The sequence below is a fragment of the Diabrotica undecimpunctata genome, chromosome 11 (genome assembly GCF_040954645.1).
Source record: "Diabrotica undecimpunctata isolate CICGRU chromosome 11, icDiaUnde3, whole genome shotgun sequence".
Lineage (NCBI taxonomy): Eukaryota > Metazoa > Arthropoda > Insecta > Coleoptera > Chrysomelidae > Diabrotica > Diabrotica undecimpunctata.
In genome coordinates, this window is record NC_092813.1 from 3,536,075 (window position 1) to 3,547,938 (window position 11,864).

At 31.9% G+C, this 11,864-nt stretch overlaps 1 protein-coding gene across 1 annotated transcript; it reads right to left on the reverse strand.

Annotated features, from left to right (window-relative positions):
• Positions 1-843: 843 nt before the first annotated feature.
• LOC140452595 (uncharacterized) lies at positions 844-1,362 on the reverse strand. Its single transcript, XM_072546913.1, has one exon. It carries the CDS (start codon positions 1,360-1,362, stop codon positions 844-846), a length of 519 nt encoding a protein of 172 aa, XP_072403014.1.
• Between the last annotated feature and the right edge of the window lie 10,502 nt (positions 1,363-11,864).

Consider the following 11,864-nt stretch of genomic DNA (forward strand, 5'->3'; position numbering starts at 1 on the left):
ACTGATGTCATTGTAGAAATATTCACAACAATGATATTTAATTTCTAAGCCAAGGATTATATCCCAATCCTACCAGAATTTTCATGTCAAAAAGATATTTCCTAGTATAGAGGTACCGTCATTTCGGAAGGCATCTAATTTGCATATTATGAGGCATGTCGAAATTGTATAAGAACCGCCTTTGAAGTTGGTGATTGGTTACTGAAATTTTAACTAAACGACAGTGTTGCGCACTATTTAGTAGGTACAGCTAAAATATATTATACTGAATAAAGGCGATGATCAGTAAGATATTTGATGGGACAAAAATAATAATACCTTCGTAATACGTTTTTCCGGAACAAACAAACTATTTTTATTGTACAAAAGAATTATTAAGTTCTGAATATAGATAAGTTTAACAAAATGGATTTTTAAAATAGCAATTAATTGTCAAGCGTATTTTCCAAAATATTAAATACCAATACAATACCAAAATATTAAAGAGTGAGGAAAATTATATGCTAATGAACGGTCCCAATTACATGTACCTAAGCTTCTACCTGATTTAATTCTGTTCTTGGAAGCGTTTTAGTGATATAATAAAGTCATGTAAACATAAATATTCCTGTCTTTGGGAAATGCCTAATTTCATAGACCTACCCGATTTAAGACGTTTCTTGTAAATATATATTAGCGATATAATAAAGACTACCGTCAATATTGCTGTCCTTCTAAAATATATGCACATCTAAATTTGTAAATGAAAACTTATAAAAGATATAAAATTAACTCTATATACATATCATTTAAAAATTCATATACCTAATGTGAATGTTTCAAAGAAGAACGACAAAATCTAATTTAATTTTCTTCTTCCGAAGAACACTCGATGACTTCGGATGTTAAATAACTGTCTTCTATTTTAATTGCATGATGACATCGTTTTCTCCACTCATCTGGGGTTATTTCGGAAACTCGTTTTTCCAACAGGTGTCTCACATCTTCCAATTTGAAAGATATGTTATTTTGTGCGATATTATTTTTAATGTCAATCGGATTTAAATCCGGATGGTATGGAAGTAACCGTAAAGGAGTGTGACCATATTCACGCAAAAGTTCATCGAATTCATACCTTTTGAAACGATTTTGATGGTACTTAATCAACGCATAATATTCGGGTTTAAAACTTTGAGGGTTAAATGTTATATTGTTTTTAATCAGCCAATCAATCATATTTATCATTTTTTTGGAATTACTATTAGGCGCAGGATTCACTTGTACCGAATGGTATGAGGTATTATCGCAAACAACTATTGAGTTAGCGGGTAAATTTGGAATTAGTTTTATCTTTAACCATTTGCGGTAATTCGTGGCATTCATTTCTAATGGTAGTCACCGGATTTACTACAAATATTAAAAGCGCGTTTGGAATAAATCCCATTTCACCACCAGCATGCACTATTATTAAACGTTGACCCTTCGAAATGTTCATCAGTAACCCTTTACTAGAATTATAATTCCAAGTTTTCGACAAAGTATGTCCACTGTGTATATATTATGTCTCATCGAGGTAAACAATGGGTCTGTTTTCATTTCTATAATGTTTGATAAGTCTTAAGTATTTGATTCTCCAAGACCTTATTCCCGTCTTTTCAACCAACAATTTTCTGTTGTCCTGTGCTCTCCTCCTACGAAAATTCATATTTCGAAGAATTCTTCGCAGCGAGGCTTCTGATACTTTAATGTCCAAATATATCTCAATTTTGTTCTTCAATTTATTAGCAGTAACAATACAATTCTCTGTTTTATGAAAATCGTGCATTATACGCCGAATATCTGTAATTTGATATTCTGGTAAATATGTCACAGGTGACTTTCGTAAAGGTCTCTTTGAAGAAAGTTCAACTTTGTTTTTATTATCTAGAGACTGTTTGCTCTCTTGTAGTATTCTGGATACTGTCCGTACAAAAATGCCTATACCGACGTAAATATAATCAGCGTATAAGTAAAATGTAAGATGCAGTAAGAGAAGATCTGGAGAAAATGGGAGTGAGACAATGGGAAATAGTGGCACAGGACCGACAAACATGAAAGGCAATAGTAAACGCGGCAAATACTCACGAAGAGTTGCAACGCCATTGATAATGATGATGATGACGTAAATAATAATTCAAAATAATTGGTATGTTGCAGTAATAATTTTTCAAATTTTAAACAGACAACATAAAGAAACAAAAAAGTACATTGAAAAGTAACTCAAAACGATAGTAGAAAATAAAAAAAATAAATAAGAGCTTTCTACGAAAACAAGAGCCTATGAACTCTTTCTCCACATATGAAAAATGATGACGATCTATTACTAAATAAACTAACTAGGGGAATAATGACAATTTGGCAAAATTATTTTACAGTAAATGTGGTTATTATTTTACAAAAAATTATGTTAAATAAAAATCAAAATACAAAAGAGAAGCGAAGGTAGGCAAAATGGGGAACAAGAGCAGAGTATAAAAGGTTGACAAATAAGTACCATTGAGAACTAAAAGTAAAAAGTGTTGAAACATTGAATTTGAATATCAAAAATTAATACTAAATGCATTGAAACTCCTTACCTGTTGCTTCAGCAGTCTTATTTTTTACCATTAGCAGAGTGTCGATTTTACTTTTCATATTTTTAAAATAATTATACACATTAAATATTATTTGACGACCCTGCTCTTTAATAACGCTACGTTTTTTTCCGCCCATTTTCAGCAAGATTGTTTGAAAATAAAATTATCTAATATTTAACACACACACAACTTGTTCTCAAATGCACTGCTGCGCCACTGAGTATTGAAATGATTTACTGTTAAGGCGTGGATTAGGTAGAAATTTCAAATTTTGACCTCTGCCCAGTGCGATAATATGCAAATTAGATGCCTTCCGAAATGACGGGACCTCTACCGATTTGCAAGCAATTTTTGAGGATTGCTAACATAGACCCTTTCAATATCTAACCATTACATCGATATATATGGCTGTTTATCGCTCCAAATACCTGCTATTTGTGATGGAGTTCCCATAGGTATTTACATTAATTGATAAGAATTCATCCATAAGTTACAAAAACTGGTTAAAAAGATTTACTGATCTCGACAAGAGGTAGGGCGCTTCACACAGGCGTGGCCTACTACTCATGCATGCGCAGGAAAAAAGTACCTCAAGTGATGTGTTTTCTACTGTAGAAAAGACCTCACTTTTGCCTACCTTTTTCCTGCGCATGCTTGAGTTGTAGGCCACACCTGTGTGAAGCGCCCTGCTTCTTGTCGAGATGGGTAAATCTTTTGTATTTAATATTCTTCTTTTACTAACATGCTATGATGAAGTTGTTTGAACATATTATATGTATCACAAATAAGAGATGTAAAAACATTAACATGTGTAATACAAAAGGCATAGACGTAAAATTGCTTAACAAGTATTGAAATAAAAATGTTTAAATTGTATAGGTAAATCGTGCGGTTAATAATCAAAAGTTTTTCTTTGTAAGATGATAACCACTTTCACATACTTCACCAAAAGGGGTATGAATTTAATTAAAAAAATTTAAACCCAAATTGATGAAAATGTAAATGAAAATAAACCATCATATTTCGACGCTGAACATGTCCTCTACTTAATCAATGTTCTGGTTTGTCATATATTCCAAATAAAAAAAAAGTAAACCCTACCTTAAATGTTGTTAGGATATGGCTAACATTTTCTGTAATTGAAAATAGCTTTTATGAGTAAAACTGAGTATGTGTATTTAAGACATAACTATATAACACTCCGTTCTCCGTATCTTTGCACATCATAGTTGTACGAATTAAATCAAAGCGTTTAAATCAGACGTAAGTCTTTTCTAGATTCATGAAATAATTAGGAAATGTTTAATATTTCGTTAAACGTATTTATAGTGATTGTTTTTGTTTATTTATTGTACTGGACGTTAACAACTCATTATAGAATTGTTTTGAACTTAGACCATAAAAACTAAAATCCGTTTTTATTGTCTAAGGTTTTGAATGTAATTTTGAGTTTTCTACATATTCAACGTTATAATGATTATTGGAAGACATGCTCTATTTGAAATACTGTAGTCGAGAAAGATGTACCCAAGATCAAACAGTTTAAATTCTCATATTTATTTATTTATTTATACACCAAAGCATCCAACAGCCGAAGCCAGTTACTGGATGAAAAAAGTTTTCATTCAAAATACAATATTAAATATTTACATCGTATACATATGACATTCAATTTTTAAGCTTAAGCATAAGACAATGCCCTAAAAGATAAAAAACTCTTGTGCATGCTTTTCGAACTAAGTTACTAACACAAAACAAATTAATTAAACTTTACAAAACAAAACAATAAAAACAATGGAAAAAGAAAAATTTCGAAAATACATTAATTTGTAGTAAACTTAAAGGATGTTACAAATTAGTGCTCAATCTGTTAGGCTAAAATAATTCGACTTTCCTTATGTCGCATACCTAGAGACTTAGTATTTATTTTTTATACTAGCTGGTTTTTATCAATTTTTTTTTTACTTGTGTATCGAACTTCTCTGTAGTTTCCAAAATAAAGTGTGAAAAGTTATATGTAAAAGGTTTCATTGTTTTAGTCTAAAGAATGTATCAATTACTTTGTTACAACCTATTTCCACAAATATGACTAAATGACTAAATTGTTAAAATAAATTGAAAAAAAAACAAAATATCAAAATTATATATTTCCTTCACTTTCAGAATCCGAGCTATCTCCAGGATTTATTATGATGGGTTGAATATCAATATCAACTATATTTTGCTCTCGGACACACCACTTTTGAATAATTTCATGAGTATGTCTTACACATTTTTCCCAAATGTCTCCATTATATTGATTAAATGCCTCTTTCCACATATTTCTAACAGATATTTCTAATCAGAATAGCCGTCCCTACCAATATGCTTATTGTAACATGACATGAAATTTGTCCAAATTAATTGAATAGCATTGAATTCGCAATGATAAGGAGTTAGTCTCAACACTTCATGACCATGCTCTCTTAGTAACTCATCAATAACATACACATTTTCTTTTTTATTCATTTTTGCAACTTGTAATAATTCAGGTTTTGTAAATTTTGGGTCAAATTGGATGTTATTTGTTGTCAGCCAGGTAACAATTTCATCTTTCTTTGAAGCAGTGGTATGTTGCTTTTCTAAAAGAATACTATGATATGGAGCATTATCCGTTACAATCAACGATGGTTCTTCTAAATTGGGAATAACTTATGTCCTTATCCACTTAGTAAAAATGTCGTTGTTTATTTCTCCATGGTAATCAATATGTTAGAATTAGAACAAAACAATAAACTTGCTTCAGAAACAAATCTTTTAGAAGAACCAGCGTGAACAATTATTCTGAAACGTTTACCATCAAAACCGTCTGATTTACGTATACTTTTGCTACTATGGTTTGTTTTTTAACCAGGAGGAGTAATTCAAATTTACCGCGCAGTAATGCTTGTTTATAATTGGTCTAACCGCAGGCAAGTTTACTTCACTAAATTATGACATTTTGACACTAACGACATTCATGAAATTTAATTTTTTTTTTCTATTTTCAAAAAGCCGCATCAACCATAAAAGGTTATTAGCGGAAGTTTATTACAATATATATGGTAGTGTACATATTATGAGGTTAGGTAAAATAAAAATTTATCAACTAAAAGAAAAATTAGATTTTATGAAATAGGTTAATGTCCTTAAGATATTTGATTGTATTGGTTAAGTTACAGTTTAATAACTTAATTTATTATATAATAATATATAATAACGTTAATTTTTATTATATTTATAATTTTATTTTGTTGTTTAATAATGATGTTGTATATTGTATTGTTCTTTTTTACTTTTGTCTAATATCTAGTTGTCTCTAATTCTTTGTGTTAATTGTATTTTATTTATTAGTCTTAGTCAGTTTTTTCTAACCCTTGATATTTGATGTGTTTTCAAGCAATTAATATTATTATTATTATTAAAATTATTAAATTAATTTAAACTAAATAAAAACATTGATTTGACTTTTTTTCGTGAAATACTGCAAATTTATTTATTAATATCTTTCATATTTCAGACCTCTCAGCACTTAACTCATCAGTATCGGCTATCAAAAAACAAAGCGACCTACTAAAGCACAACTACCCGTTTTTAAGACGTATGTGCCAAAAGCATCGGATCAAGAAGATAAGTCATTGGTTTTTTAATAAATTCGGATTTAACTCTACATAACTTTCATATTTTAGACCTTTCAACACCTGGTTCATCGGTTAACAAGGCACAAGACAACAGAAAAATACTAGATAAAACTAGTGGATACTCCGACAATTCAATTGATGATCCAAATTATCTCCCTGTTCAGAAGACAATAATAATACTGAAAGTAATGAAACTGAAAACATAGGTGATGAAGTTCGTACCCGAAAAGGAAAAAAAGAAAGAAGACATTCAGAAAGGAGAGAAAGAGATAAGAAAAGTCATCAGTTAAGGAGTTCATGTGTATACAAAAAAAGGTAAAGAGAAAAAATAAAAGAGGAAAGAAGAGTAGCCATTAGGAATGAATTGTATAAAATGGATTACAATGCAAGAAGAGCTTGGATACATGGTGGTATTATTCAAAAAGATAAAGCACGTGAAACCACTAAGGTGGAAGTAAGAAAGAGAAGTAGAACTTTAATCTACACGTTACCAGATGAAAACACACATACACAAAGCATATATGTAAAATTTTTTTTTTAAGAACCTTGGCTATGACGAAAAAAAAACGATAAGTTTATCACAACGATGTTACGCAATTCAAGACCGGAATCAATACCCCAAATTAAGATAGATGGGGATCAGCAACACCATCTAATAAATGCAATCGTCAAATTTTGGTACATCAGATTTCATCGTTTCATCCATGTATAAGTCACTACCGAAGAGAACATGCTCCTAACCGTTTGTTTTTATCTAACGATATCACAATTCGAAGTATGCATGTTGATTACCTTCAGAAATATTCGGAAAATAAAGTTAGCTATTACACCTATCGGAGAGTGGTGTCTGACATGAATATTAGCTTTACAAAATTAGGAAATGAGGAGTACGCCTAATGTATGTTGCATGTTCAGCATGTAAAATCTCATAATGAGGTAATAGCCATAACAGGTGAAAATGTTGTTGAAATTGTGGTAGGTTTTAATGAAGATAAAAAAATACACGGAACAAATATTATTAATACAACAGCTGGTTCTAAACTAAGTCTCTTGTCTCTTGAGTCTGCAGGCATTAAGTTTCAAACATCTTGTACATCTTGCATGAAATGGCTACAGCACTCTGAAAAGACTAAAAAAAAAGAATTGAATACAAACAGGATGTTGCACAGAAAATAGTGGAAACTGAAATAGTAAGGAGTGTAGACTTACAGAAAGTTATAATGCTACCAAGGATTTTCGGAAGCCAGAAGACATTTTTTACAAGATGACTTGTGGCTTTTCATCTAATCTTTGCATCAATGGCAGACAAGAAGAGTAGAAGGGGTAAAAAACATATCGGTCTTGTGGCATGAAGGAGTGGCTGCAAGAAAGGCAGAGGAAGTTGCATCTGCATATTGTAGAGCAGAAACACTTACCTTAACAAAATCAGCAGCTACCAAACTGAGAGTCACGCAGAGAAGAATGGAGCGGTCCATGTTAGGAATAACTCTGCGAGACAGAATAACCAACGGAGACATCAGGAGAAGAACCGGAGTGACTGACATCATCGAGAAGATAGCCAGACTAAAATGGAGATGGGCAGGACACATAGCCAGAATGACAGATGGGCGATGGACAAAGAGGTTATTGGAATGGAGGCCAAGGGAAGACAAGAGAAGCGTCGGTCGACCACCTACAAGATGAACTGACGATTTAAGAAGACTCAATAAAAACTGGATAAAAGCGGCGCAAGATAGACGGGGTTGGAAACATGAGGAAGAGGCCTATGTTCAGCAGTGGACTCTTGAGGCTGGATGATGATGATTGTAGAGCTTTAGTTGAAGAAAGAGAAGCCGTTAAAGTATTGTATTGGACAGACAATTGCTCAGCCCAAAATAAAAATTGGTGCTTATTTACCATGTTTGTTACAATGGTAAATAAAAAAATGATTGCCACCTCTTAAATTAACCTAAAATATTTTGAGACAGGCCACACCTTCATGAGTGAGGATTCAGTTCATCATGGTGCGGAACCGAGCATGAAGATCACAAACGAAGGAAATATTTACGATTTCAAAGATTTTATTAAGGCTGTAGAAAATTCAAATGGAAAAAACTGAACGTAATTTGTTTAAAAAACGAAGATGTTTTAAATTGGAAATCTGGAGGTTCAAAATCCAAATCCAAAAAAACGGATAGACCTTTGCTTTGCGATATATCTATAGTACAGTTCAGACGAAGCAGCCGATTACTTTTAAATAAAAATAGTATTAACGACGAAAATTTTAAAGAATATAATTTTCTTAAAAAAAATTGTAAACTAGAAATTCCTAGTAAACTACGCGATAATTGTAGAGGTATCCCTACGCAAAAGAAACAAGGTATAATTTCGCAACAGTGCCCCCTCATGCCTCAAAACAGACGGCAATGCCTCAAAACAGACGGCATTTTTGGCATTCATTAAAAGAAGATGATGTAGAAGACTTAATAAATTTCGAATAGTTTTTTCAATATTATGTAATTAATTACGATTTTTTTTTCTTTTCCATTAATGTGAGTTACATTTTATTTTTAATTTGATTATACTACCGCTTTAATCTATATTTTTGTTTTATTTTCATAACCGATATTTAAGTACATAAACATGAAAATTCTACATTTTTATTGCTTAAGAAAACAACTTGATTATTATGGTCAACAGCAGTAACTGCTTAATTTTCAGCCAAAAACCAAGTAACACAATTGCTTTGTTTGTCAAAAATTAAGACATATTTTTTAATGTATTTTAACGTTTTTCTGCTTAAAATTAAATAAATAATAAATTATGTGGAAGAAAAAATCCTAAATTGCAAATAGATCAAAACCATTATTTTAGCACTTACTGCTTTTTACCTTATCACGGCAGAGTATTTCTCAAAATTGTAAACTTTGTATTTCGAAATAAAGATTTTTTTGGGAAACTTAACGTTGAAGAAACATTTCTATATATATATATATATATATATATATATATATATATATATATATATATACTCAGTATATAATAAGCCACAAGACCGATATGTTTTTTTACCCCTTCTACCCGTCTTGCCTGCCATTGATGCAAAGATTAGATGAAAAGCCACAAGTCGTCTTGTAAAAAATGTCTATATATATATATATATATATATATATATATATATATATATATATATATAGATATATATATATATATATATATATATATATATATATAGATATATATATATATATATATATATATATATATATATATATATATATATATATATATATATATATATACCAGTTGCTGACGTTCCAGTTGCCCACGTACATACATTGGACAGACAAACCGACGAATCCATCCCCGTTTACGAACATTCTATATCTGTCAAACATTCCGATACTACTTCAGCCCTAGCCCAACATCATATTCAAACAGGCCACAAAATAGATTTCGAAAAAGCAAAAACCATCGCCCCATCCTCTCCTTAAAATCGGGAATCATTCGTGAAGCTATCGAAATCGAAAAACGGCCTAACAGCTTGAACACGCGTGATGACGCGAAACGATTGCCGGCAACATGGCGACCCCTGCTTCAGCGACCTCCCGCCCACACCGCTCAGGTCACGTCAGTTCAGACCACGTCAGCGCATACCGTTCCCGCACATACAGTGAGTATAAAAAGAGCCACACAGGGTAAGACCGGTTGTCACTCGACACTGAGGAGTAGGCAGATTGAGACTTCAGTGCCGAGAGACAGTTCTTGCAATACAGAACACGATACTGGTGCGTCTCGAGTGAGGGGAGTAGGCAGATTGAGACCTCGAACTCGAACCGAACCGTATTACTCTTGATAATGGCTCCAAAATGGGTGCCGAAACGTCGAGTAATAAATTCTCAAAGCGGTTCTGCCCGAGAACTAAGTAATTTTTATTAATCTGACCGCGGAAATTTATCCGAACATAGATATATATATATATATATATATATATATATATATATATATATATATATATATATATATATAGATATATATGTATATATATATATATATATATATATATATATATATATATATATATAAGAAAAAAGCCATATTTACCATTTTGTAATTGGTTGCTATTTGAACTTATTTATAAATTCAATTATTTTTGTATTAAAAAAATGTTTTCAAAATTATAAAAATTTTCGGAGAAAGATTTATTGGATTGAAGCATTTTTATATTGAATATTTTGAAGATGTATTAGCAGTAATTTTTACTTACTAAACTAATTTTTATTTGCTCTTGATAATAATTGTAAACACAATTGAAAGCTCGAGAATAAAAAAATAGTTAACCAATAGCCCTTTTATTGACTCCAACCCATCCAAATATATATATATATATATATATATATATATATATATATATATATATATATATATATATATATATACAGTGGAATCTCGATTATCTGTCTCTCTATTTATCAAAGGTGTTCCTTTGTCTGGACGAATTGTTACCGAAAAAGCGTTGTTTTTCAACATGGAATTGAATGGCGATCATTCATTCAAAGGAAGCAGCGGTTGGTTGGAAAAGTTCAAAAATCGCCACGGTATACGGGAAATGAAAATTTAAGTTGAAAACATGGGCGTCGCAAGTATTGAAGTCGTTGACGAATATAAAAGAAAGTTTCAAGATATGATCGATGAATATGGTTAAACTACAAAGCATTGCCAACGAAAACACTCACTGCACTGGCTGAAAAATATAAACCAGGATTTATAACGCAAAAGCAACGAATCACAGCAGTGATATGTTCAAATGCAAGTGGTGACCACGTTTTTACAATGGCATTAATATGAACGCGCTTTCCGTTAACTACTACGCACAACATAATGCATGGATGTCCCAGGAAATATTCGCTGACTGGTTCAAAAAGGTATTTACTGCAAACCAAAATTTGTTTATCTATTTTTCTAACGTCTTGTTTTTAATGTTTTTATAATGGATGTTCGACAATACTTGCAAGTAACAAATTTGCCACCAATGGCGATTCTCTTGTTGGCCAATGCACCTGCCTATCCTGAAGCCGGTATGCTCCGAAGTGACGATGAAAATATCACGTGCTCTTTTCTGCCTGCGAACACAACATCATTGATACAGCCAATGGATCAGTCGGTCATTAAAACATTCAAAAGAAGATACAGAAAAAATTTTATTCAAAACCTAGTTATGGAAGAGGAATATTCTTTGCCAGAATAAGGGAAAGCATCCAATTTAAAGCACGCAGTCGACAATACTGTGGATGCTTGGGCTGATGTTTCGGAAGTAACGCTGAAAAGAGCGTGGAATAAATTATGGCCTGAATCAACTTAAGATGAAAATGCCCCCGTGACAACCGAGCGTGATGCGGTAACAAATGAAGTTATGGCTGAATCAACTGTTTTGTTTTCGTTGCCCAAAGATGACATAAACGAATGGTTAATTTGTGATGAGGGCGCAAACGGCTATCGATTGCTGACAGATAATGAAATCGTTGAAATGGCAACAGAGGCGGACGAAACTGATTCAGAAGCTGACAAAGACTTTGATGGTGGCGACGTTGGTGATGCTATTGCAACTCACAAAGATTTGCGTAAAGAAGCT